This window comes from Rhinoraja longicauda, chromosome 6 (genome assembly GCF_053455715.1).
Source record: "Rhinoraja longicauda isolate Sanriku21f chromosome 6, sRhiLon1.1, whole genome shotgun sequence".
Lineage (NCBI taxonomy): Eukaryota > Metazoa > Chordata > Chondrichthyes > Rajiformes > Arhynchobatidae > Rhinoraja > Rhinoraja longicauda.
Genome location: NC_135958.1, coordinates 6,131,669 through 6,157,232, shown reverse-complemented (window position 1 = coordinate 6,157,232; position 25,564 = coordinate 6,131,669). Strand labels below are relative to the sequence as shown.

Below are 25,564 nucleotides of genomic sequence, written 5' to 3'. Positions count from 1 at the left end.
GCAAATAAATGGTATGACCTGATTATGAGACTACTACACAGTGTGCTGGCTAAAATGTTTCCTAGGCAACCATGAACATTAACTCTTTCCAGTCAGGATCGTTTTGCAAACTGTGTTTGGCCCTGAAAGACAAATAACTTTGGCATCAAAATAAGCCAGCACAAGTTCAATGTTTTATGAGAAGGATTTCCTCTATAACAAAACAAAAATTAAACATTATTCTTTATTCATTTTGGTGTCCACTGAGTACTTTGTTTACATGTCTGTCGTGCTGCTACAAGGGCGGCTCAGTAGCGCAACGGTAGAGTTGCTATCTTACAGCACCGGAGACCCGGGTTTGACCCTGACTGCAGGTGTTGTCTGCATGGGGTTTGTACGTTCTCCCTGTGACCACATAGATTTTCTCTGGGTGCTCCGGTTTCCTCCCACATTCCAAAGACATACAGGTTTGTAGGTTAATTGGCTTGTGTAAATGGTAAATTGTAGAGCATAAGATAGTGCTGATGTATGGGGGATCACTGGTCGGCACAGACTCGATGGGCCAAAGGGCCTGCTTCCGCACTGTATCTCTAAACTAACCTAAAGTAAGAATTTCATTGTTCTGTTTTTGGACAGATGACTATAAAACATTCTTGACTCTTTTATGCATTCAGATAATTATTGCTAGGAATTGGCTGACGCAGAACTCTTATGTTGATCTTAAGATTTAATTCATTTTACAGAAAAGACGATCGAACAGACAAGTAAAACGAAAGAAATACAACGAAGACACTGGAATGAAGGTTTCTGATGATGATGATGGCTTGTCTGCCAAAGGAAAAACTAGGGCTGGTGCAGTTGCACATGCTGTGCAACCTGTGCAATTATTTGTGGTGAGTGGCCTTTTCAATTATTTGTAGCATAGTTTAGTGGCTGAGGAAATGCAAAGGCCACATAAACGAGTTGGATAAAAATAGATGTTCAACAATATAGCCCATATAATTAAAGTGGAGGAGGAATTTCTTTTGCTAGAGGGTAGTGAATCTGTTGAATTCATTACCACAGACAGCAGTGGAGGCCAACATTGGGTATTTTTAAAGCGGAGATTGATAGATTCTTGATAAGTAAGGGCATCAAAGGTTATGGGGAGAAGGCAGGAGAATGGCTTTGAGAGGAAAAAATAGATCAGCCATGATTGAATGGCAGAGTAGACCCGATGGGCTGAACGGCCTAATTCCATTCCCATGTATTATGGTCTAAAGTATGGATATGCTTTTAAAAGTTGACAATACCCTGTCTGTTCAAGCCATTGCTGGCAATATCAAGGAAAAGTATTTTCACCTATCGTCGTGTTTTTTGATCATTTATTTTCATCATCAGCAACATGAATTTTAAAATCTACTTTCAAACTATGTTGACAATGATGTAATTAACTTTCTTCAATTTTGCTGGCAAGAAAGATACGTTGGAGTTTTATTTTTATTTCTCCATTCTGTGTTTTGTTTTGATTGTGACTCGCTGTAAGGTCCACTAATTGGATTTTTAATAAATGCAAAATATACGTGTGGTATTCAGAAAACGGATGGTCGAGTAACCTCCGTGGGAGGAGTTTGCAAGGATCTTTGGCATCCAACAGCTCTATCATCCAGCTGGCTGAACAGCCAATCTCATTTAAAAATGCTCATCAACAGAATATCAGGAAGCAATTAACTTTTCAAGTATAGATTGTGTAAAGAAAGGTTAACACTTGATGCACATGAAGCTGGAATAACACATCAACTTGATTATATAAACATTTTTGAAAGATTATGAAGGAGACAACCATAAAATTAATTATAAAGTCTTGTTACTTGCTCAGCAGTAATAATGTCATCGAAGACATACTTCGAGCTTGTGACTAGTTTATTTTATTATAGTACTGGTTGACAAGTGCTTAAATTCGTATCTGTTCAGGAATTTCCTTTGATTCCATTGCAAAAGATTTACTGGAAGTTCTTCAGATTACGGACAGCACAATTTCTGTATTAAACTACATCTGTGTGAAAATTTCAAAATTGCTGTGGTATTGGTGAATGCGAAATTCACAGTGGTATTGGTGAATGCCAACGGTTTTGATGTTACCATAAAAGTAAAATTTGGCCTATAAGGCATAGGAGTAGAATTAGCCCATCCATCTACTCCGCTATTCAATCTTAGCTGATATTTTTTCCTCCTCAATCCCATTCTCTTGCCTTCTCCCTGTCACCTTTGACATCTTTAGTAATCACGGGTGAATGTGAATCAGCCTAGTCATTCAACAGTGAATCTCGAAGGGACATTTTTCAGTTGAACCCAAATTTAAGATTATCTAAGATGGTTTATTTTCCTTAAACTTTAAGGTCTATTTGGCTAACTAGAACATTACTTCTCACGCCACTTTTGACATGACAACATGATGGAATGTATATTGGAATTACCTGTCTGTTGCTTAAAAATTGCGTCTTTTCCCTAGGAAAACCCCAGTGAAGAAGATGCTGCAATTGTGGATAAAATTATGGCTGCAAGACTGGTGAAAAAAGAGGTGGGAATCTTTTCAACATGAAAATTGCTCGTTTTCATCTGGTTTTGGTTCATTTGTTGTGAAAATTGTAACCTAATTGGCTAGTGTCTAATCAATTGTAAGAGTTTTAACTCTTAATGTTGGTGAGCATCATTTGGTTAGTATTTGCTGTTAAATTATCCCAATCCTAAATCTGAATGCATTAAACCATACCAAAGTGCAAGGTATTCTTTAGCATTTTAGAGATACAGCAAGCATGTAAACAGGCTGTTCGACTGACGAGTCCACGCTGACCATTGATCACCCATACACTAGTTACATGTTGTCCCACGTTTGCATCCTACACACGTCAATTAACGTACAGACTCGAACGTCTTTACAATGTGGGAGGAAAGGGAGCACCTGGAGAAAACCGATGTTGTAAAACCGGCACAGACAGCATCCGTAGTTAGTATTGAACCTGGATCTCTGGCGCTGTGAGGCAGTAGCTCTACTGCTGCGCCAATGTATCACAAACAAATGTATCACAAACAAACTTTCTGCCAGGTTTAAAGTCTGCTACCTCATCCTACCTATCTGCTACCTAAACAAAAAACAGACAGTATTGTGAGACAAAAAAGACAGTATATTCACAACATGAAGCCTTGTCATCTGTGCATGCATTAAAAAAAGCGAGCTGAAGTAAGAACGATTGTGTTGATTCGTTTACCTTATTTCCCACAAGCATTCTGTAAATATTATTTTGTAGAACAAATTTTGGATAGCAACTAATAAATTTTATAAGAGCAAATTTCCATTATGCAAACAGCTGTAAAGTGGAGGGGCCACCGGTATGAATTTAATAATGAATGTTTGACAAGTAATTTTAATCAAACGGATTCTTTGTTTAGGTGGCCAATGGACATATGGCAGATGTTGAAGAATTTTTTGTAAAGTACAAAAATTAGTAAGTCAACTTTTAAAAAAATATTATAATCTTAGACCTCTGGGTTAAATTCAGTGGACATTCAATTTGATTTTGCTATTTTCATTTAGGCACAAGATTTGCATGTATGTCAGCAAATTAACAACATGTGTAGAAACTTGTGTGTGAAAAGCTCATGGGTGAATAGGATTTTATTGCAAAATATATTTGTGTTCAAAGACACGGGGTAATGAAGAGGTAAATCGCTTTTTCTGGAATTAAAATGCTTCATTATGGTTTCCATTGGGAGAACAAATTGTCCTCCCAGATATTCTCAGATGTTTTGCATTATTTCTAGCAGTTGGCTGTTGAATGGAAATGAAGGAGGTATGTGAGCAAGCTTCTGACTCATTATTTCATTTAGATGGAAAAAGACTGTGGGAGATTAGCAAAGTGCAACAGATGGAATATAGAGTCCAGTATTGGTTTTAATTTGATCATGGAAGACATCATTGTATAATTTTGGCTGCATCAGTGAGTTTGCATAATGGTTATTGTTGTTAAAGTGAGGATGTCGAAATGGCCAACTTCAAATTTGATTCGGTGGCACAAAGTGATGGGCTAATTGTCCAGAGAAGAATATTAGGTCCAATAAATGTGTTAAGCACTAACAATAAAATAAAAATACCTGAATTTATATATTACTTTCACATCCCTTTCAATACATCCTGAGAACTATTCCTCCAGTGATGTATGTTTACAAATGTCATTGTGGTAGGAAATGGCAGCAAATTTGTGCATGGGAAAGTGAGATTGCTGAGATAATTTGTTTTATGATTCACCTGTTCATACCAGTTCTATGTTATCCCGCTTTCTCACCCATTCCCTCACTGCTTACATGTTAGGGGCATTTTACAGAGCCCAATTAACCTACAAACTCTCAGGTCCGTGGGATGTAGGAGGAAACCGGAGCATCCGGAGGTAACCCAAGTGGTCACTGGGAGAACATGCAAACTCCATACAGCCAACGCCCGAAGTCGGGATCGTACCCTGGTCTCTGATGCTGTGAGGCAGCAGCTGTGCCGCCCGCCTAATTTGTTAAGCAACAAGATATGATCTGAAATGCACTAGAGGAAGGAATGATAGAAATGGTTTTATTCATAATTTAAAAAGTTGAAAAGAAAAAGGAATCTTGCCAGTCAATGTGGAAGGGTCTGGAGGGACTAATTAGATAGCGCTATCAATGGACTTCTATCCACCCTTGAAAATGAAGTCAAACTTCCTCCTTAGTTTTGGGATGAATAAGTGCTGGGCACCACACAAGCTTTATTAATGCAAGTACCAAAAAATGGGTGCACATTTGTAGATTATGGTAAAAATTGTAAAATATTGGTGCTATATTTTATTGCTTTGTTAATAACGCTTGTTTTAGCAGATTATTGGTAAAGCTAGCTCGCATCAATGACTAAACCAGTAGTTTTTGTCATTAGTGAAGTTGTTTTTTTGATATGGTATTGATCTTATTACTATTTGTAGCTCATATCTGCATTGTGAATGGGCTACAGAAGCACAGTTGACGAAAGACAAAAGGATACATCAGAAAGTGAAACGCTTCAAGGTTAAACAGGCACAGAGAGGTCATTTCTTCGCTGCGGTGAGTTTCGGGGTATTTTAGGAACTAAGATTGTGGTTATTTTGCTTCTTTCCCATTGTCCATATTTACATCTTGGTATGAGATGCATACTATGCTTTCAGGTCCATTAAGTAGGTTTTTTTATACATCACAAATTTCTGTAACTAATAATGCAAAGTGCCATAAAAACACTAGTCCAGGATGATTACATTGCACCATAAAGAATAATGAGCTTGCCCACTTCTTCCCTGTGTCCAAATTAGAAAACTATACCAGACTCTGTATGCTGGTGACTTCAAACTGGGTATTGATTAGGACAAACTTCTCCACAAGGGCTCCACTGTTTCTCTTCAACAAATGGTTGATATTTCTTTCAATTATTTCTGACAAGCTGCGCATCCTTCACAGCATGCTGGACTTGTCTCTAAAGTTCTCTGCAAAATAGAACCGCCTTCCATGCACACATTTAACCAGCCAACCACTGTAGGTCGGGTGTAGAAAGCCCATGCAGTTACTCAGGCTCCATAATTGCGGTAAAAATTTAAGGCAGCACCAAAAAAGGATCTTGTTATCTCCATCTGAAGCATTCCTCACCTCCCAGACACCTACAAATGTTTCATCTGTTGATGGCAGGCAAATGCTGATGGACTTATGACAATGAAAACATTTTCAAATACATATTGCTGCATGCAATTCTGGGGCACTTTAGGACACTCTACGAGATTTTGGACTAGTGTATGACTATATGAAGATAGGTCTTAAACATCCATTGTTTTGGATAGCTGATGCATACTTGGCCCCTTACCAACAGAAGTAGTGCCCTCATGGAGTTCACCAGCTCAGCAAATAAATAAAGCCCCAGATCTATACTTGGTACAGGGTTAGACACAAAATACTGGAGTAACTCAGCGGGCCAAGCAGCATATCTGGAGAGAAGGAATGGTTGATGTTTCCGGCCGTGACCTTTCTTCGGACATTACAGTGTTACCTGCCAATGAAATGTCTCTGAGAATGCTAGCATAGATGGTATTCCTTCACGTTGAACACCTTCAACATTTCTTGACCAAGGATACCTTTTTGACTGAACAATCCTCAAATTAATATTTACAATTCAGGTTATATTGTGAAATATGTACTGTAGTACAAGATGTACTTTGTATTTAATCATGTTGAACAGATTTTTTTTTAAATTGGGGAAAGTGCTAGTTATTTTTTAAGTAAATTACTTGTAAAGCACACCTTTTCTAAGTTATTTATGATTTTTGCCTCCACCATAAACCACTGACAGATGGATGATGAGCCATTCAATCCAGACTACGTTGAAGTCGATAGAATATTGGAATACTCGTGTTGTGAAGATACTGACACCAGAGAGGTATCAAAGTACAAACTTATTGGGGGTTCCAGCCAAAAACATCCTTTGGAATGTGGCAAATCTCTCGACTTAAGTCCAAGTTGCTGATTTTACTGGATGTATAACTCTTTGAAAAACTTTCTTGGAATCCGTCCATGACATTTATTTTAAATTATAACTTAAAATTGTTGGAGGAACTCTTGAGCATGGTCATGGTTTGTGATTTATTCTGTTTTGCTGGTAATAACTTAGAACATAGTAATTTCACCTGAAAACAACATCATAAAACATTATTATTATTTCCATTTTTGGGCTCCATCCTACATTTGAATTGAATCACAAATGTAGATTGGAGTGAAAAGAATTAGTATTTGCCAATCATCCTAGCATTTAGCATTTTCCATTTACACCTCAGATTCTTGACAGTGGAATTGGAATGATCCTGTTCAGGTCGTTCATGCATTCAATTTAAAGGATTATCCAGAGAACACTGTAATATATTTTTAGCAAATAAACTTTATTATTATTTTAATGCAGGCTGTGGTTTACTATTTGGTTAAATGGTGTTCACTGCCATACGAGGATAGCACTTGGGAGCTTAGAGAAGATGTAGATCAAGCAAAGGTTGAGGAGTTTGAACGATTGCAGCAAGCAAAGCCTGTGAAGCGTGTGGTAAGTAAACAACATTCAACCGTAAGGCAAATTATTTAGTGCTTAAAAAATTCCAAGTGGAAATCATTGCTCTAACTATTGGCTGAGTATTTTTAATTATTTTAAAATATTGTAAATAATTGTGGTATTGCATTAAAAGTCTAAATAATATGTCAGCTTCAGTGGATAAGGTTCTGGTCTCTAACTCAGAAGATCGAGGATTCAATTTAGAAAGTGAGTGGAAGATCATTAATACTTCCCAGGATGAGCATTGATACCACTTATTCAAATGTTTAGTGAATCCTAGCACACGCAATTCTAAACTTTAAAAGATTTGTAAAATACAGCTGGCTATTGCCATTGGAATGTACATAGTAGAAATGTTTTTATAGGTATGCCATTTACCTTTTTTAAAACTGAATACAATTTACATTGAAAAAAGATATAAACTACTGGAGTAAATGGGTTAGGCAGAATAGACAATAGGTGCAGGAGGAGGCCATTCGGCCCTTCGAGCCAGCATCGCCATTCAATGTGATCATGGCTGATCATTTTCAATCAGTACCCCGTTCCTGCCTTCTCCCCACACCCCCTGACTCCGCTATCCTTTGGAGAACGTAGATAGGTGACATTTCGGGTCAGGGCCCTTCAGTCTGAAGAAGGGTTCCGACCTATCCATGTTCTCCTAAGATGCTGCCTGACCCACTGAGTTACTCCTGCATTTTGAGTCTCATTTTTTGAACCAACAATTGCAGTTCCATATGTTAAAATTTACATTAACCTGCATTATCTGAAAATTATTTTGTTGCGGTTGGTAAACTGAAATGCTGTACTGTGCATCTTTGTTTTTGGAATGAGAGTGTGTGGAAGGGTGGAAGCAAATGTATATAATTCATCACAATGCAATGTGCCTCTGTCAGTCTAGGATTAGTTTATGGTAATATGAAGATGGGTCTTAAACAGCCAGAATTAAAATATAGTGATTCCATTTCACCAATCAGAAAAGGGCGAAAAAGTAAAATAAATTTGACTATTTTATCAGCTGTTGGAGATAGGGTCGCATGTTTTTATTTAATGTTGATACAGAAACATTCCAGAAGAGGTACTAAAATAAAAGTCATTATTTGCTCATTTTTCGTCCCTTTAATTTTCTTTTCAGAGATTTGATGTGTGCATATTAGCACATGTACAAGTTTACCGCTTAATGTTTGCATGTTAAGGGAAATGGATTATTACAACTTGATCATAGTAGTATATAGATGGATGTTGAATATTGGGTGTCAGTTCCAGGGGGTGAAGACAATTAGGACTTTTTTGTGCCTTTCAACTTTCCTTTCAGGGACATGTTACAGCCAGTGAAGTAATTTAAAGTGTGACACTGAAATAATCTTGGAAATGCTGCAGCCAATTTGCACACAGCAAGCTGCAACAAACAGCAATGTGATAATGACCAGATGGTGTTTTGGAAATGTTGGCTGCATGTTAAATATTTACAGGGAAACTTCCCTGCTAGTGTCATGAGATCTTTTATGTTCTCCTTGGAGAGTCGAAGGACTCTCGGTTAAATGCCTCCTCTGAAAGACAGCAGCTCTAGTTGTTAGCACTCCCCTGTATTTGTTTTGTATGCTGTCGTCTCTGGAGGGGGACTTGAACGATCAGTAATTCAGGGTCACGACTGTCACTGAGTGAGCCACAGCTAAGACACAGAAACATGAAAATAATCAAATTTAAAAGGCATCTATAACGATCAAAAGCAGATAATTAAGTGTATGGTATGTTGTGTTGCCCTGTGTGTTGATAAGCTATCTGGGTAAAATGGAGCAAACTTTTACTCAAAATTTATCAGTAAACTAAAAATGCAAAGAGCACTGGGGCACTATTTAAAAGGGCAATTTAATGACTTTAAGAATTTATTTCCTGAAGCTCAACCATATCCTTATTTTGCTTTTGTTTTTATACCCATCTTAATAAAGGAACGGCCTCCTCCCACTCTTTGGAAGAAGCTTGAAGAATTCAGGGAATACAAGATCGGTAATGAGCTCAGGGAGTACCAGTTGGAAGGAGTTAATTGGCTCTTGTTCAACTGGTATAACAGGTAGGAACGCAGTCTGTGTTTTTCATGTTAAATAACTGATTCTTATATGACCCAGAATGTGGAGAATTTTCTCCAAAAGAAGTTGGAGTTTTTCATTCCAGCCTAACGAAGAGTACTGTAAGTAAGATGATGAGATGCAATAGTGGAACATTTATTGGTATTGGTTTATTATTGTCATGTGTACCGAGATACAGTGAAAAGATTTTATTTGCGTGCTATCCACTTAATTCAGATAATACACATAAATGCAATCAAGTCATACACAAGTACAGCAGGTAGAGCAAAGAGAAAAATATGTGAATGCAGAATATAGTTTAGAATATTGTTAGTACAACTAGAAACACTGATAGATTACCAATTGGAATCAAGATTTAAAAGTGTAGGACAATTTTATTTGATAGTAAATACAGCAAGCTGTTTGAAAAAGCTGTTTATCAGTTCATATGTACAAATATATATATTCAATTTATTTGATGTTTTCCATGTTAAAATGTGCATTCACAAAAAGTCTAAAGTGCTGTTGGTTTCAACGTAATAGCAAAAGTCACAATTACTGTAAGAACAAAATCCTGTCTGTAGACTCGCATTGAACTGTATCTTTTCTTTCTTGTTTGTGCTTATTCTGGAAAGTTTTTCAGACATTCTTCCTGCCCATTTCAAATATTTTCAAAATCTGAAAAGGACTCCCATTTTGCAAACTTTTCCAAATATAATACATCTTCTAAAGCACAGGTGTGGTTATTGCGGTACTTCAAATATTGGCACTGAAAATATATCGCATCCTTTTCTTTGAGCTACTGGCGTAGAGTTCAAATGCCAATTCATTTATTGAGGTAATATGATTATTGGTAGTGAAACATGCAAGATTATGAAGATATAAATTCCTTTTAATAAACACTAATACCATATATAATTGTTCAAAGGAAATTCTTATTTGCAATAAATTTCACCCAACTATCATTGCACAAATAATTTTTGCTTTCAACTTCAATTTACATAAAGCCTGAGATTGAATATAAAGTGTGTAAGAACATATAATAAACGTAACTATTTCTCGATTCCAGGCAAAACTGCATTCTTGCGGATGAAATGGGTTTAGGCAAGACCATCCAATCTATTACATTCCTCGACGAGATCTGTCTGACAGGCCTGATTGGTCCTTTTCTCATCATTGCACCTTTGTCTACAATTGCAAACTGGGAACGAGAATTTCGTACATGGACAGACCTGAACGTCATTGTTTATCACGGCAGTATGATCAGCAGACAAATGATTCAACAGTATGAAATGTACTTCCGGGACTCAGAGGTACATTTTTTTCATCTTTTTTTTAAAAAAAACAGTCGATTTTAAACTTACAGAGAATACAGAGCCTTTATTTGTCATTCGGTACCGAGGTACCGAACAAAATTACGTTACCAGCAGTCACACAAAAAAAGAAACACAAGACACAAGACTAGACAGTCAGGCATTTCTCTCTTTTCAAATGTTGTTTCACTTGGATAATTTTCTTTTATTATTCCTCACTCTTGAAATCATTTTGAACGTGGATTTGGAAAAAAATTGCAAATAAGCAAACATCTAAGAATGTACTCTTAATGATTGTTAATCTATTTTAATATTTGGTGGCCAATTGAAAGTTAACATTTCATATTTCAAATGTTTTCTTTTGTGAGCTGAGCCTACTGACAAATGACTCTGTTAAGTTTTGGCTCAATGATATAAAGAGTCTAATTCAGTCCAACTGAGACGATTACTTTTATTGTATTGAAAGTACAAATCATTGTTCCAGGCATTTTCATGTGCTAAATAACTTCGTTTTAAGAGTGCAAGACACAAGAAACTGCTGTAATCCCTACACAGACAAATGATGTTGCTTCCAGTTATTGGAATATCTTCACAGATGCTGCCTGGCAGCTGAGTTACTCTAGCACTTTGTTTTTTGCTCATTTTATGGAATGCTTTCTTCCAGATTCATTAAAATTTATAAAAATTTATCCATATTTCTACCTGATACAATATACAGAAAAGTGGAAAATGTTCTGCTATTCATCAGTTATTGTAGCACCAAATTCACAAATGTATGAGCAATAAAGATCTTTGTCATCAAAACTTTAATGAACATTTGTTGGAAAATTTGTAAATAAAAATTGAGTATTTTGTAGTTTTCTCATGAGAATTGAAACTGGTGTAATCACAGTAGGAAAAATAACTGCAGATGCTGGTTTAACTCGAAGTAGACATAAAATTCTGGAGTAACTCAGCGGATCAGGCAGCATCTCTAGGGAGATGGAATGGGTGATGTTTCGGGTCGAGACCCTTCTTCAGTCTAGTGGTTCATATGAAGGCTTTAAAGCTGAAATAAAACAGAAAATGATGGAAACACTCAGCAAGACATATGAAATTGAGTTACAGTAACAGGTTGAAGTACCTTGATTAAAAAGAGATAGAGAAAACAAGTTAGTTTTATGTTGCGGAGGTAATGGGAGGGATGTGGAATGGTGGGACAAACAAAGAGTGTTTCTCAAAGAGTGAGGCTTTGAATGCTGTAGTCAAAAGCTGGTTGATAGATTAATGAAGGAATTTAGAGCTATAGGTCCTGCCCAGCAGTTCGGGCATGTCAATGGAAAGAGGAAAATTAGTTGACATATCCTTTTAGATTAGTCTGTGTTTTCGTATACTGCTTAATTAATAAGGTTTCTTAATTTTTAATGTGCTTCACACCTTTTCTTTTGGAGAGCTCACTGTAGCTTTATTCTCGAAGGAATATCAATAAAATGATCATTCAGACCACAGATTAATTCAATTACAGGTTTGCTGAGTTCGTTTGGGAGAACTGCAATTGTGATAACAGGATGTAGATCTCATCACAATTCATTGTTGCTCTTAATCCCAAGGGCCGCATCCTTCGGGGAACGTACAGATTTACCGCCATGATAACTACTTTCGAGATGATCCTGGGTGGGTGCCCGGAGCTGAACGTAATTGAGTGGCGTTGTGTGATCATTGATGAGGCTCACAGACTGAAAAATAAAAACTGCAAACTACTGGAAGGACTGAAAATCATGAATCTGGTGTGTAAATAAAATTGATGGAAAATTGTAGCACACTATTTAGCATTATTGATAATTAATGATATAGCTGAAATCCAACCAAAGCAAACTTGACCCAGGACCAGGCTGTGGACAACTTAATTTATGTTTCACCCCGATTATTTGGTTTTGCTTTCTGTAAGTTATCAAGCTTGATTGTTTAAACAATTGGATTTACCAAATAAATTAGATCAGTGGAATTTTTAAGACTTTTTCCTTCATCTAGTAACTAGCATTGTCCCTTCCCCTTCCTTGTACCCCATCTGAATACACATCTGTTTCTTCCACTATCTCATTCCCCCTCTCCCCCCCCCCCCCCCCACAACCCCTTCCATCTGCATCCATCCTCTAGCTTCATATTTCATGCTTCTGTTTTCTCGCAGCCTTTTGGGTTTGTTTTATCTCCAGCCTTTATCTGCCCACCTGCCCCCTCTCTCCTGTATCCACCTGTCACTTGCTTGGCTTTGTCCAACCTCCACCACTTCCAACTTTCTCCCCTCCTGCTAGAATCGCTCTAAAGTAGGGTCCTAACCCAAACAATTTTTTTCAGATATTAGTTTACATGCACAATAGGAATTGTCAGAATATATTTTATTAAATCACTAGTGCTGTCACTGTACATTTTATCAGGTGATTGAATCAGTTTGGATAATTTGGTTCATTAAATTTATATGCAATACCTTTTTAAGAGAGGAACTGAAATGTCAGTCCCACTTCTTCAACAAGAGAGCTGAATTACTTTGGTTACAATCATACTGGTGAAATCAATGTTTCAAGATCTAAAGTAACATTAATTTCTGAAGAGAGCCCTTCTTATCCTTCCTCCTCAATAGGTAGGTCATGAGTTTCTAACTCAAATGAAATTCATGAGGAATGGAGGATACTGGATTTTGATTCTCCTGCTGCGTGACTATGAAACCTGATGATAAAGTACAAACTTTTTATTCTATTCCAGGAACATAAGGTGCTTCTTACAGGAACTCCATTACAGAACACTGTGGAGGAGTTGTTCAGTTTGCTTCACTTCCTGGAACCTCAGCAATTCTCATCCGAAAATACATTCATGCAGGAATTTGGAGATCTAAAGAGTGAAGCGCAGGTATAAGTAAAATACTTTTAAAATTTGATTGAAAATGTAAAGTAAATTTAACATTAGTATGTATTTCTAATGTTGATTTAAGACTTTAAAAAAATTAAATGATGCAAATCCTCAGCATCAATCAAGGTAGAAATGGAGCTAATGTTTCAGGTGCATGTCTGAACAATGGTTTCCCTACCCGAAATGTTGCCTGTCTGTTCCCTCCCCAGATGCTGCCAAACCCACTGAATGTTGGAGTCCCTCCAACACTTTGCGTTTTGCTCCATGTTTCAGGATGATGAGTGAACATCAGAAATATGCTCCCTAGTTCAAGATTCTCCGGATGAAACAGCCGTTTTGCATCTCCTCCGTCTGTCCTTTTAAATTTTTAGTTAGTTTTAGTTTATGGTCACGTGTATCGAGGTACAGTGAAAAGCTTTTGTTGTGTCCTAACCAATCAGCGGAATGAGAAAACATGATGATGACTGGTTAGCAAGCAACAAAAGCTTTTCACTGTACCTTGGTACACGTAGAATCAATGCCTTCCATGAAATCAACTTTTATTCCATTAAGCATAGGTTAAGCTTTTCAGTTCCATATAAAACATGACTCTTATGCCAGGAATCACTCCAGTAAATCCGGCTGTCTTGACTCCAAGGGCAGAATATCATTCCTCAGATATTGAGAAAAAAACTACATACAGTACTCCAAATGTGATCTCTTCAAAACTAGGTACTAATTCACTAATACAACATTACTTTGGTACTGCAAACCCTTTGCGATAAAGGGCAACAGACAATTTGCTCGTTGTACTTGCACCTCTCTGCTTAGCTGAATAATTTACCAACCTCCGTGCGATGTTGGAGAACAGCATTTTGAAACAAACTCTCTGAATTTGACTTGCATGTCTGGTTTAGGAAGATAATCTTCCAGTATGACTCACTCTGCAAGCATTACCAGAATGGAAACACTGCAAAGGCCACCTCTCGACAAGTCAGCATGAATGACGTGAAGTAATATAATATCAAAATTAATTTAATGTCCCACATTAAGCAGAGGGATTGATAGTAATATGAATAATACGTCACACAGGAAGAAATCTCTTAAGTATTTATTAATCAGAGAGAGAGGTCCCTAATGTAGAACCCTGGAGGCTGTCCTCTGTTAGAGTTAGCTGTTACACTAAGTAGATCTCCTTTTCCCCATGTCAATTGATTTGCTGTCTCAGCACATTTAGGTCTGTAGCACTTTAACATGTTTTTGCTTTTCAAGTATCTTTGGTTACATTGCATCCTTCCCAGATGGTAGTGTGCATCTATCCCTGTCCATGCATTTAATATATGACCAAATGCATGATTTCTTTCCAGGTGCAAAAGCTTCAGGCAATATTAAAGCCCATGATGCTGCGGCGTTTGAAGGAGGATGTGGAAAAGAAGCTGGCCCCCAAAGAGGAGACTATCATTGAAGTAGAACTAACCAACATTCAAAAGAAATATTATCGTGCAATCCTAGAAAGGAACTTTACTTTCCTATCCAAAGGAGCTGGGCAGGCAAATGTGCCAAATCTCGTAAACACAATGATGGAGCTCAGAAAGTGCTGCAATCATCCCTACCTTATAAAAGGTAAGAATTTGACTACCTCTATGAAACGATCACCTAATGTTGCTGTACAGTTGAAAATCCTGGATTTTATTGCTCTGTTAATTTAACAGAGAATTTTGTTTAAGAAACTCCAATAGAATTTCCCTAAATCTCAGCCAGCAATCAATCAATTACTGTTGAGATGTCATTACAAAAACTTCATAAAATGATTTGTCTTTAAATCTTTTAGAAAAAGGGCTAAATTTCGCCTGCTATGTATTTGTATTACCTGCAACACTGACCTGTCTGGCCAAACACAAATTGGAAGAACTGCATCTCATTCCACTTGGGGTAGCTTATAACTACCTGAATGTTAAATGTGGCCTGAATGTTAAATGTTCCTTTTCAGGTGACCTAAGTCCCTCGTGCTCTCCTGCCCAACACGCACATTCCAGAGACTCTGTCTGACCCACTGAGTTACTTCAGCACTTTGTGGCTTTTTGCACTCACCTGTCCACTTAGTTTTCTTCTCCCTTTGTTCCCCTTTCCAATCCCCATTTGCCACCCATCAACCCATCCTCATCTGGTTCCACCTATCACCTACCTTGCCCTATCCCATCAACTCCTCACACTTCTGTTTACTGACAATCTTTCCTCTTCCCTCTTGGCCCTCATTCAGAGTCTCAAATCAAAACATCGACTGGTAGCTTTTACATCCACAATCTGATGACTTGGGTGGAAAGAAAGAACCGAGTCATAGCTCAGGTGTCCCAATTAAGTTTTAATAATCCTAAATTTATGATGGAACGTGCACTTCACCGACAAGATAGATATTTATTGCCCTGCACTGATTATCCTTTGGAACACTCGAGAGACGTTGCAGTCTACATAGTGAAGGCAGTTGTGTAGTACTGAATAGCTTGCTGGGCCATTAAAGAAGGCGATTAAGAGTCTGGATCTGTGAATAGTTCAGACTCAAGTAAGGAGATCAATAAACCAGATGGATTTTTGTGATAACCTGACAGTTTCATGGTCTCCATTACTGAAGCTCACTTTTGAGTTACAGTTGATTTAATTAACAGATGCTGCAGTAGTAATTGAACTAATTATTCCAGCTCTTTCATGCAGGCCTCTGAGTCAAGAGCATGGTAACCAGATTTCTGTGCAATCATGCAATGGGGGGGGACGGGGGACACTGAAGGGTAGCAGCACTGTCACAGTGGCAAGAATATCTATTGTTGCTTTTCAAGATGCTGAGGGTAAAAACAAAACAAACTTTTTTTAAAGTGTAATCTTGCATTTTGTGGGACTCAGCAATGCTTCAATTTGGTGCACACTCATGCAGCTTTCAGAATTGTGGTTTTCCTAGCATTACTCAGAGTTTGCTAGACTTTGTTTCAGAAAGCCATGGACTTTACAGTACAGAGGTATCTGCCTGACTCAACATGCCCCAGACATTTCTCTTCATCTAGTCTGCGTTCCTGTCGAAACTAAAAATCTTACTCTTCGATTAAATTTTCAGTTCTCATGACACTGAACTTATCCCGTTCTGTGTTGTGTTTTATTTCTTAAAACTTCACAGGATGTAATTTAAATCATGTTTGACATTACAATCTTTTACCTAAATGCTGGGCTTCAGAAATCTTTCCACAGTCCCCCATGGCTGACCAAATCAGCCATAAATTAATATTGATTTAATTGAAAGTTTTACACTCCGTTTGTAGATTATTTATCCAACAGGGTAATGAATTTTCCCTTCAATACCAGGTGCCGAAGAAAAGATTCTTGGAGAGTTCAGAGAGCTACACAGTCCAGCTGTTCCACATTTTCACCTGCAAGCAATGATCCAGTCAGCTGGTAAACTGGTCCTAATTAACAAGTTGCTTCCTAAGATGAAAGCAGGAGGTCACAAAGTTCTTATCTTCTCGCAGATGGTACGCTGCTTAGACATACTTGAGGATTATCTTATTCATAAAAGGTACGAGTTTTTCTCTACAGATTTCTTAAACATTACGTAATTGCATTTATTTACCAAATTGAAGTTGTGCAATGCAATATTTTTTTAATGTTTTAAACTAACAATGTATTTGGAAATCTTGCGTTGAGTGTCTTCACCATGTACTAATTCTGTGACTCGTTGCAGTTGTGGTCACGCATTTCTACCAGCATTTACCTGATAAGTTGTTGCGTTAATCGTTGTAGTGTAATTATTATTTCTGGCCACCCATTGTCATGCTTTTTCTAACTGTCTTGAACACCATAAATTTATATCTAATTTATATCTATCATCTTGAAAGTTGCATGGGAACTTAGCTCATCATGATCTTTGTTTGCAAACTAAGTAATTAATTGGATGAACCAAATCCAAAGAAGGAAATGATTTGATATAAATGGAGCTCATTGTTTATTAATTAAACATTTTATTTATTGTACTTGGAAATTCTCAGAAATCGGAAATGAATTGGTGCAATTAATCGTGAGTTTTGAAGAACACCGATTTCTGAAGTTTTACTGAAGTTTAATATTGTCAACATTGGTGCATTTGGATGTAAATTAACATGTAACAGAGCTGTTTTCAATGGATCATTGAAGCTGATTGTGCCAAGTAAAATAGTCAATGTCCATATGAAATATGTAAGCTCTCGTCAGTAATCAATAAGTAATGAATTGGAAGAGCTGAATAGCCTTCTCCTGTGCTGCAACCTTTCTGAGATGCTAAGAAAGCATTGTCAGATACAAAGCTCAGGCCTATTTCTGAAATTCTCCTGCACTCTTTATAACATTTGGAGTTCCTTCGTTTTAGTGGCAGAACAGCAACTTTGGTTGAAAATTACAGAATGGTAATGATACGTGAAAATTCGGTATATTTTGATGCACTGCTCATGAGCTTAGAACAATCACCTGCTGTCTTTTATACCAAGTTACCTTGAAGTTCAACTTTAAGAAGGGTCTCGACCTGAAACGTCACCCATTCCCTCTCTCCTAGATGCTGCCTGACCTGCTGAGTTACTCCAGCATTTTGTAATACTTTAAATATCTTTAGATAGACTCAAAATGCTGGAATAATCTCTGTGGCAGCATTTTGAAGGTGACATTTTGAATTGGGACCCTTCTTCAGACTGATTATAGTGGGATTAATATTTTTACTCTTACCAGAAAATTTTGCTTAAAACAATAATAATAATAATAATAATCCATTTATTTTATATAGCGCCTTATCACATGCTCAAAGCGCTTTACAAAAACAATTAACATAGAAACAAACAGACAAACTATCCTGACGGAAAAGCGGCGAATACACAACGCCAGCGTCCTCTCACGTCAGGGTCCGGCAGTAGACATTAAAAAGCACAAGACACACAGATATAATTTTTTACACAAAACAGCCATCACAGTGATTGCTCTAGGCATACCCTCACTGTGATGGAAGGCAAAGTCTTATCTCCTCATTCTTCTCCCGTGGTGCCACGAGGTGATCGAGGCTCCCAACTTTTTGAAGCCCCCACCGGGCGATGGAAAGTCCCAGGGCCGAGCCGAGCAGGCCGATGAAAGTCCTGAGCCCCCACCGGGCGATGGAAAGTGCTGCGGCCGAGCCACGCAGGGCGATGAAAGTCCTGAGCCCCCACCGGGCGATGGAAAGTGCTGCGGCCGGGCCACGCAGGGCGATGAAGGGCCTGCGGGCGGGTTGATCGTACCTCGCGCTTCGGGGCGGTCGAAGCTGCTACGGCTGGAGCTCCCAAAAGCCGGTCGCCAGCCAGGGACCTGCGAACTCCCGATGTTGCGGTCTGCAGGGCCCACGGCCGAAGCCTCCGAGATGGTAAGTCCAGGCCCTGCGACCGGAGTCTTTGAGGTCGATCCCAGCTGGAGGCCGCCGACTCCACGATGTTAGGCCGTAGCGCGAACGGAGATACGACACAGTAAAGGTCGCATCTCCGTTGAGGAGGAGATTTGAAAAAAGGTTTCCCCCAACCCCCCACCACCCCCCTACATACACAGAATTAAAAATAAAACAAAACGTACATTTAACAACGACAATGACAAAAAAAACGAGAGAAAAAACGGAGAGACTGCCGGTGAGCCGCACCTGCAGAACACAGCCACGCCCCAAACAATGCAACGGACTTTGAATTCAAAAAACACTGTAATTAAAAAAATTAAATCTTTTCACGATGGCATGGTTTTGACATCCCTCGTGACTTTTATCTAGTTGTAATTTCTATATCTGTTAGTAATTTCTAAATATGTCGTCATTCTACAGCCCTCTTTTCTGCGTATTCTTACTCCTTTGCAACATAACATAATAAATATGCTAGTACCCACCGAGTCCATACTGACCATCGATCACCCATTCATACTAGTTCTATGCTACCCCACTTTTTCATCCACTCCCTACATAATCGAGGCAATTTACAGAAGTTAATTAACCTACAAATCCGCACATCTTTGGGATGTGGGAGGAACCTGGTGGAAACCCATGCAGTCACAGGGAGAACATGCAAACTCCTCACAGACAGCACCCGGGGTCAGAATCGAACCTGTGTCTCTGGCAATGTGAGGCACAGATGAGCCACTGTGCTGCCCTAATGCATGTATAGTAATTAAATATATTTCAACTTTAGGTAATAGAGTATGTTGTATATAAACTGATGAGAGGCATGAATAGGGTAGACAGTCGGAGCCATTTTCGCAGGATGAAAATATTAAATACTGCAGGGCATAGCTTTAAAGTGAGAGGGGCAGGTTTTATTTTACCGAGGGTGGTGATTTTCTGGAACACACTGACCAGGGTGTTGGTGGAGGCAGATACGGTAGTGGCATTTAAGTGACTTATGAATATTGTGTCACGCGGATAAGAGATGGCGTCATGTTCAGCACAGACATTGTGGGCCGAAGGACCTGTTCCTGTGCTGTACTGTTCTATGAACCATTTCTGATGTGTGTGGGGGGGGGGGGGAAGAGAAGAATGTGGAGCTGGGAGCAAATATGACAAATTCTGACAAAGGACGTGATGCTCAGGTTGTGTATGCGTACATACGTGTGAGAATTCTGCGATTAAACATGACCATTTTTCTCTTTAAATTATTACAATTTCACTTCTTTCTTGGAAAATAATTGCAATTGAACTGTTGACCCCCTAATCGTGAGATGACTGCGCTTGTAATCGATTCGCTTTGGTGCTTAACGCTGTGAGAAATGTACCGTTGGTGGAAATTAAATTCTGATCTAATGGTTGTGCACAATTATGATGGGCTGTTAAATCAGAGATAAATGATTAATTGCAGCTTAGTGACGCTCTGTTTGTGGTAATTATGAAATGATTAATCATAATAGGGAATAGAGAATCACAATTACCAAGACTTTGAAATCTTGGAAGCAGTAAGTGAAAACACTTTGAAAGGAAATAAACCATTTTTATTTCTCCTTGCATTTGAAACGCGCTTTCCAATTCACCTGTTTGTAAATTGGAATTCTAATCAATTATTTACTGACCTTTAACTGTCAGCTTAGATATTCATTTGGAGGCCAGTTTTTATTTCCCAAGAAGATGGGGGCAGGGTGAATATAATGCAACTCAAGCTCATAAAAGCCAACCTCACAATGTTAAGCTAAAGTGGCAGATGAGTAGTGTTCAGCTTGTGCCTCTATGCATTGTGTTAATATAAAGGGGACCATTCTAAAATAGAACTGTGTGTCTGCTGTCTGCCTTGGCTCCACTGCTGTTGCTGTTTATATGATGTTATGGGACGGAGGGGGGGTTACACGTTTATAAACAATTACCAGCACTTCAAAGATATACACTGCATAATCTACTCAAGCAAAGTGACCTTTGAAGATTATCACAAGAGCAAATTCATAGCAGTTACGTTCATATCTTCTATCAGTGTAGACTAATGTAATGCGCCATGTATCTAATATCTGGGATCGGCACCTAATATTTTGCTTGTGAAGCATACAACTCAGCGGTATGAATGTTGATTTCTTTAATTTCAAGTAACCCCTGCATTCCCTCCCTTTACCCCTTCTTTCCCCCTCCCCCCCCCCCAAAAAAAAATCCCCCCCCCCCCCCGGCCCTCTAGTCATCCTACCAGTTCCACTGTTCACATCCTTGTATCCCTTTGTATTCGTATTCACCTCTTTCCCCAGCCAACAATGGGTCATTATGGGCTCCACCCTTCCTTGGTCATCTTGTCGATCCTGTTTTGTTCTGCCGTTCTCTTCAACCTCCAGTTCCCACCCCACCTCCACCCTCAGTCTAAAGAAGGGTTCCGACCCGAAAAGTCATATATCCAGAGATGCTGCCTGACCAGCTGAGTTACTCCAAGATTGTGTGTCTATCTTTGGTATAAACCAGCAATTGCAGTTCCTTCTAATTAAGAATTGTACTGTGGTCCTATTACTCTCCATTCTGTCTGTGAATGACTTTTCTACCATTTCTTTCTACTCCCAGCTTTTTTGAAAAGCTCTTTAAAAGCCACTGAGTTCTTCAGTTTACTGGGATAAGAAGCTTGGTCAATTTTAGTGTTAGGCCATTGATCAAAGCTGCCTGTCCTTTTAGTTAAATGTGTTCCCTTGCATGTCTGGCTACATCTAAAAGTTCTCCATTCCAAATCCTTAATGTCTTTGATGACAATGATTGTATTTGTTCATAAAAATATTGCACATTCAATGTTAAATATATCATGGCGTAGCCACTGCCTCCACGCCAGAAACCCGGATTCAATCCTGACCTTGGGTGCTGTCTGTGCGGAGTTTGTAAATTTGCCCTGTAGTTTCCTTCGGGTGTTCCGGTTTCCTCCCACGTCACAAAGACTTGCGGGTTTGTAAGTTAATTGGCCTCTGTAAATTACCCGTGATGTGTAGGGAATGGATGCGAAAGTGGGATAACATAGAACTAGTGTGAACGGGTGATCAATGGTCGGTATGGACTGGGGGGATTGAATGGCCTGTTTCTATGATTTATCTCTGAACTAAATTAAACTAAATTTAACAACTGTAAACCAAGTGTTAAATAATTATTGGTTAAAGAACGACGGTGCAATGTGAAGTTTTGGATATGGGAGTATCTTCATGCAGCAATGACGTAATTGTCCGTAACATTTTATTTGCAGGTACCCATATGAGCGCATTGATGGGAGAGTTCGAGGAAACCTGCGACAGGCAGCAATTGACCGATTTAGCAAGCCGGATTCGGATCGCTTTGTGTTCTTACTATGCACAAGAGCTGGAGGTTTAGGGATAAACCTTACTGCAGCAGACACGTGTATCATTTTTGATTCGGACTGGAATCCTCAGAACGACCTTCAGGTAAATAAAAAATAACCTAAATATTGTCCAGATTTGCTGGTGTAAAGTAGATGTAAATAGTGGGAAATAATTACCTATAAAAGTAATAACAGAGCAGTGACATAGTACTTTACAATAAGAGATTAGAATTTGTATTGAGAAGTTTATATTTGATGCAAAATAGAAAGTTAAAATGCCAAGAATTTAAACAATTGTTCAGAACGGAATTTAAAGGTGAGAAAGGGGAGAAATATCTGAATTAGAAATTGGATAATAACTGTCATCATCTTATGTCTGAAGAAGGGTCTCGACCCAAAAAGCCACCTTTCCATGTCCTCCAGAGATGCTGCCTGACCCACTGAGTTACTCCAGCACTTTGTATTCTCAGCAAATGTCTAGTTGTATTTAATTAAAATGTTGCGGTTTTTACAGATACTTCGTGAAAGAAAGCCCTATATTAATGTAGAAATAAAATGTGTAATCCCCTATCCTAAAAATAAAAGAGAAATATCTCATTAATCATTGAGAGTTTTGGTCGCCAATTGTACCAACTTGCTGGGTCATTGTTTCAAGTTCCCTGTTCATTTTTTTTATGAAGCAATACATCTTGTTTATCTCTTCATTTTGCTTATAATGAGCTGTTTACTGGAAATAGAAGATGATCAAGTATGGTATTAAAGAAAAAAAGCAAGAGGTGTAGAATAAGAGCATTAGAATAAGAAAAGAGAGGTTTTCCAAATTACAAGTCGTACTTTAGAGTGCCGGGAAATGCAAGTGCACAATTTAAAGAACTGACACCCTTTTACTGAAACACTGACTGCTGGAAGAAGGTAATTGAAGTCTTAACAGCATCAGCCAGTCACCACATTCCCGTTGTGACTGATTCGCATACATGTAGCTCGAGAGTCAATTTAGAGTTTAGGCTTTAGTGATACAGAGTGCAAACAGGCCCTTCAGGCCACCAAGTCCACGCTGACCAATGATCACTCTGTACACCAGCACTATCCTACACACTAGGGACAATTTACAGAAGTCAACTAACCTGCAAACCTGTACATCTTTCGTGTGTGGGAGGAAACTGGAACACCCAGAGAAAACCCACACGTTCACAGGGAGAACCGTATGGGCAGCATCCTAATCAGGATCGATCCCGTGTCTCTGCAAGGCAGCAGCTCTACCGCTGTGCTGCCTTTGAATCACAACAGAATTCTGAATCATCATACGATCAGGAATGACCATTTTGCTTCTTGGTTTCAGTTGTATATTTGGTGAGATAATGGTAATCTAAATCTCAGCTCCGTTTACTTGCCTTGAGACGATGCCTTCGATAATCTGCCAATACCATTCTGGACAGTTCACGTTGCAGGCCAGTTTCCCCCTCAATTTGTGATTAAGTGCTTCATGATTGAATTTCACATAGGAAAGTGCATCTGGTATTGTTGATGATGCCAAGATTTGAATTGATTGTACTGTGAAATATCTTAACAGACAAGGTGAAAATATATTGTGAAAATATACCACATGGATGAAATTATCAGGTTTTTTAAAACCTTTTTAGAGTTGAGCAAAGTCGGAATAGTACAGAGTTGAAAATAAGCTCTTATTTTCATCAACTCAATAAATTGACTTATTGATTATGTGACTACATTGTGAAAGGTCTGTGTTTCAGCTCATGGAAGCCTTTTTGTGATTTTTTTTAAATTTTCAACATTTTGGGTCATTATGATGGAAGTTGCATTGCAGCATGTGAAAGTAAAATACAATGCGTTCTCTTGTGTATTGTTGAAGATATACGGTGTTTAATAGTAATAATGTTTTTGAAGGCTCAAGCTCGATGTCACCGGATCGGTCAGAATAAGGCTGTGAAAGTTTATAGACTGATCACTCGAAACTCTTATGAACGGGAAATGTTTGACAAGGCCAGCCTGAAGCTGGGCCTTGATAAAGCTGTGCTGCAAAGTATGAATGGACGGGAAAATAGCGTTGGTGGGGTATGTGATGAAAATATTAATTCTAATCCTTGTGCATAGTCTTATGATCTTTATAACACAGTGACTGGATTAATGAGACAATTCACCAGTTATTTTGTGGAAAATTGATCTAATCAGGACAAATAGCACATAACACTCGTGTCACATGTCAAAGTATTTCATTGTCCATAAATCACAAAGCTTAGGTTTCAAAATGTTTAATACAATGTTTCAGGAATTACTCGGAACCACATTTTATTATATGAATTTCACAACCTTTAATCGGGCATTAAGAAAGTACATATTTTAATGTGGAATACAATGCCCAGAAATAACTGGACCACTCACATGTATTATCAGCAGATCTTAATACTGATTTTTTTTTTTAATGCATACAATTTTATTCACCAAGCCAGCTTGCAAAAATAAATCTTTAAGTATCAGATGTTTCAGAATGACCAAAACCATATTATTGATATGATTTTAAAATAATGCTGTTTCAAGAAAATAAATCTATCTTTAAATCTATTAACAGATGCAACAGATGTCCAAGAAAGAAATTGAAGACTTGCTTCGTAGGGGTGCCTATGGTGCAATTATGGACGAGGAAGACGAGGGCTCTAAGTTTTGTGAAGAGGACATCGATCAGATTCTTATGCGACGTACAAAAACAATTACGATTGAATCTGAAGGGAGAGGCTCGACATTTTCCAAGGTAGGTACTGACGATGATCTGAAAGACATCATTGAGCATCTTAAGAAAGGAATAAGCCAGGTACTTAAGAAAATATGGAGGTCAATGGGAAATTGTTGGGCGGGTGGAGGAGGGAGGGGCGTGGGCATTGGTGAAGGTAGAACTGGCGGATTGCACAGAATTGATGGGTCACAATGATTCTATGAAAATATTTTGGATGACTTTTGTGTAAGAACCAGACATTTTCCAGAGTATGCAGATAAGCTTTTAAAAATAGATTTCAATTATCAGTGTAGCTTGATAATGTTACACTGTTGCAATGAGAAGAAAGAAGGCAGAAGTTGGAACTCTGGAAATGAAGTGGGCATATCTACAGTGAAATCAGTAGCTCTTTATGAAAGCTTTCATAAAATCTCTTATTTTCTAGGCAATTGTAATTGTCACGTAATTACTTTTCTTTGCAAAGTTATCTAAAATGAATTGTAAAACTGAATTCTTGCGTTTGAGGTAGCAGAAATTATGTAACACCCTCCACCCTGGTGTAGCCAGTGCAATGTGCTGTTGTCAAGGGTCGTGAGGTCTACCCCTCCACCAGGGGGACGGAGGACAGTGTAGTCGAAAATGACGTGCTGCGCTGTTTGCTGGTCTGCTCCACACACGCAGGCTGCTGATGGACGCAACCCCCAACGATGCATGTTGGCATTGAACCG

General features: G+C 38.5%; 1 protein-coding gene across 11 annotated transcripts in view; it reads left to right on the top strand.

The window, feature by feature from the left end:
* Window positions 1-25,564, top strand: part of chd9 (chromodomain helicase DNA binding protein 9) — a 196,967-nt gene that overhangs the window by 123,613 nt on the left and 47,790 nt on the right. For all 11 annotated transcript variants that reach the window (XM_078400388.1, XM_078400385.1, XM_078400392.1 and 8 more), the window contains 15 exons: window positions 723-872; window positions 2,471-2,539; window positions 3,409-3,464; window positions 4,959-5,076; window positions 6,344-6,430; window positions 6,947-7,081; window positions 9,034-9,155; window positions 10,220-10,463; window positions 12,053-12,229; window positions 13,203-13,346; window positions 14,693-14,948; window positions 16,674-16,884; window positions 22,016-22,211; window positions 24,014-24,181; window positions 24,696-24,875. In XM_078400388.1, the coding sequence (XP_078256514.1) occupies window positions 723-872; window positions 2,471-2,539; window positions 3,409-3,464; window positions 4,959-5,076; window positions 6,344-6,430; window positions 6,947-7,081; window positions 9,034-9,155; window positions 10,220-10,463; window positions 12,053-12,229; window positions 13,203-13,346; window positions 14,693-14,948; window positions 16,674-16,884; window positions 22,016-22,211; window positions 24,014-24,181; window positions 24,696-24,875 (2,313 nt within the window). The remainder of the gene's footprint in view (window positions 1-722; window positions 873-2,470; window positions 2,540-3,408; window positions 3,465-4,958; window positions 5,077-6,343; window positions 6,431-6,946; window positions 7,082-9,033; window positions 9,156-10,219; window positions 10,464-12,052; window positions 12,230-13,202; window positions 13,347-14,692; window positions 14,949-16,673; window positions 16,885-22,015; window positions 22,212-24,013; window positions 24,182-24,695; window positions 24,876-25,564) is intronic.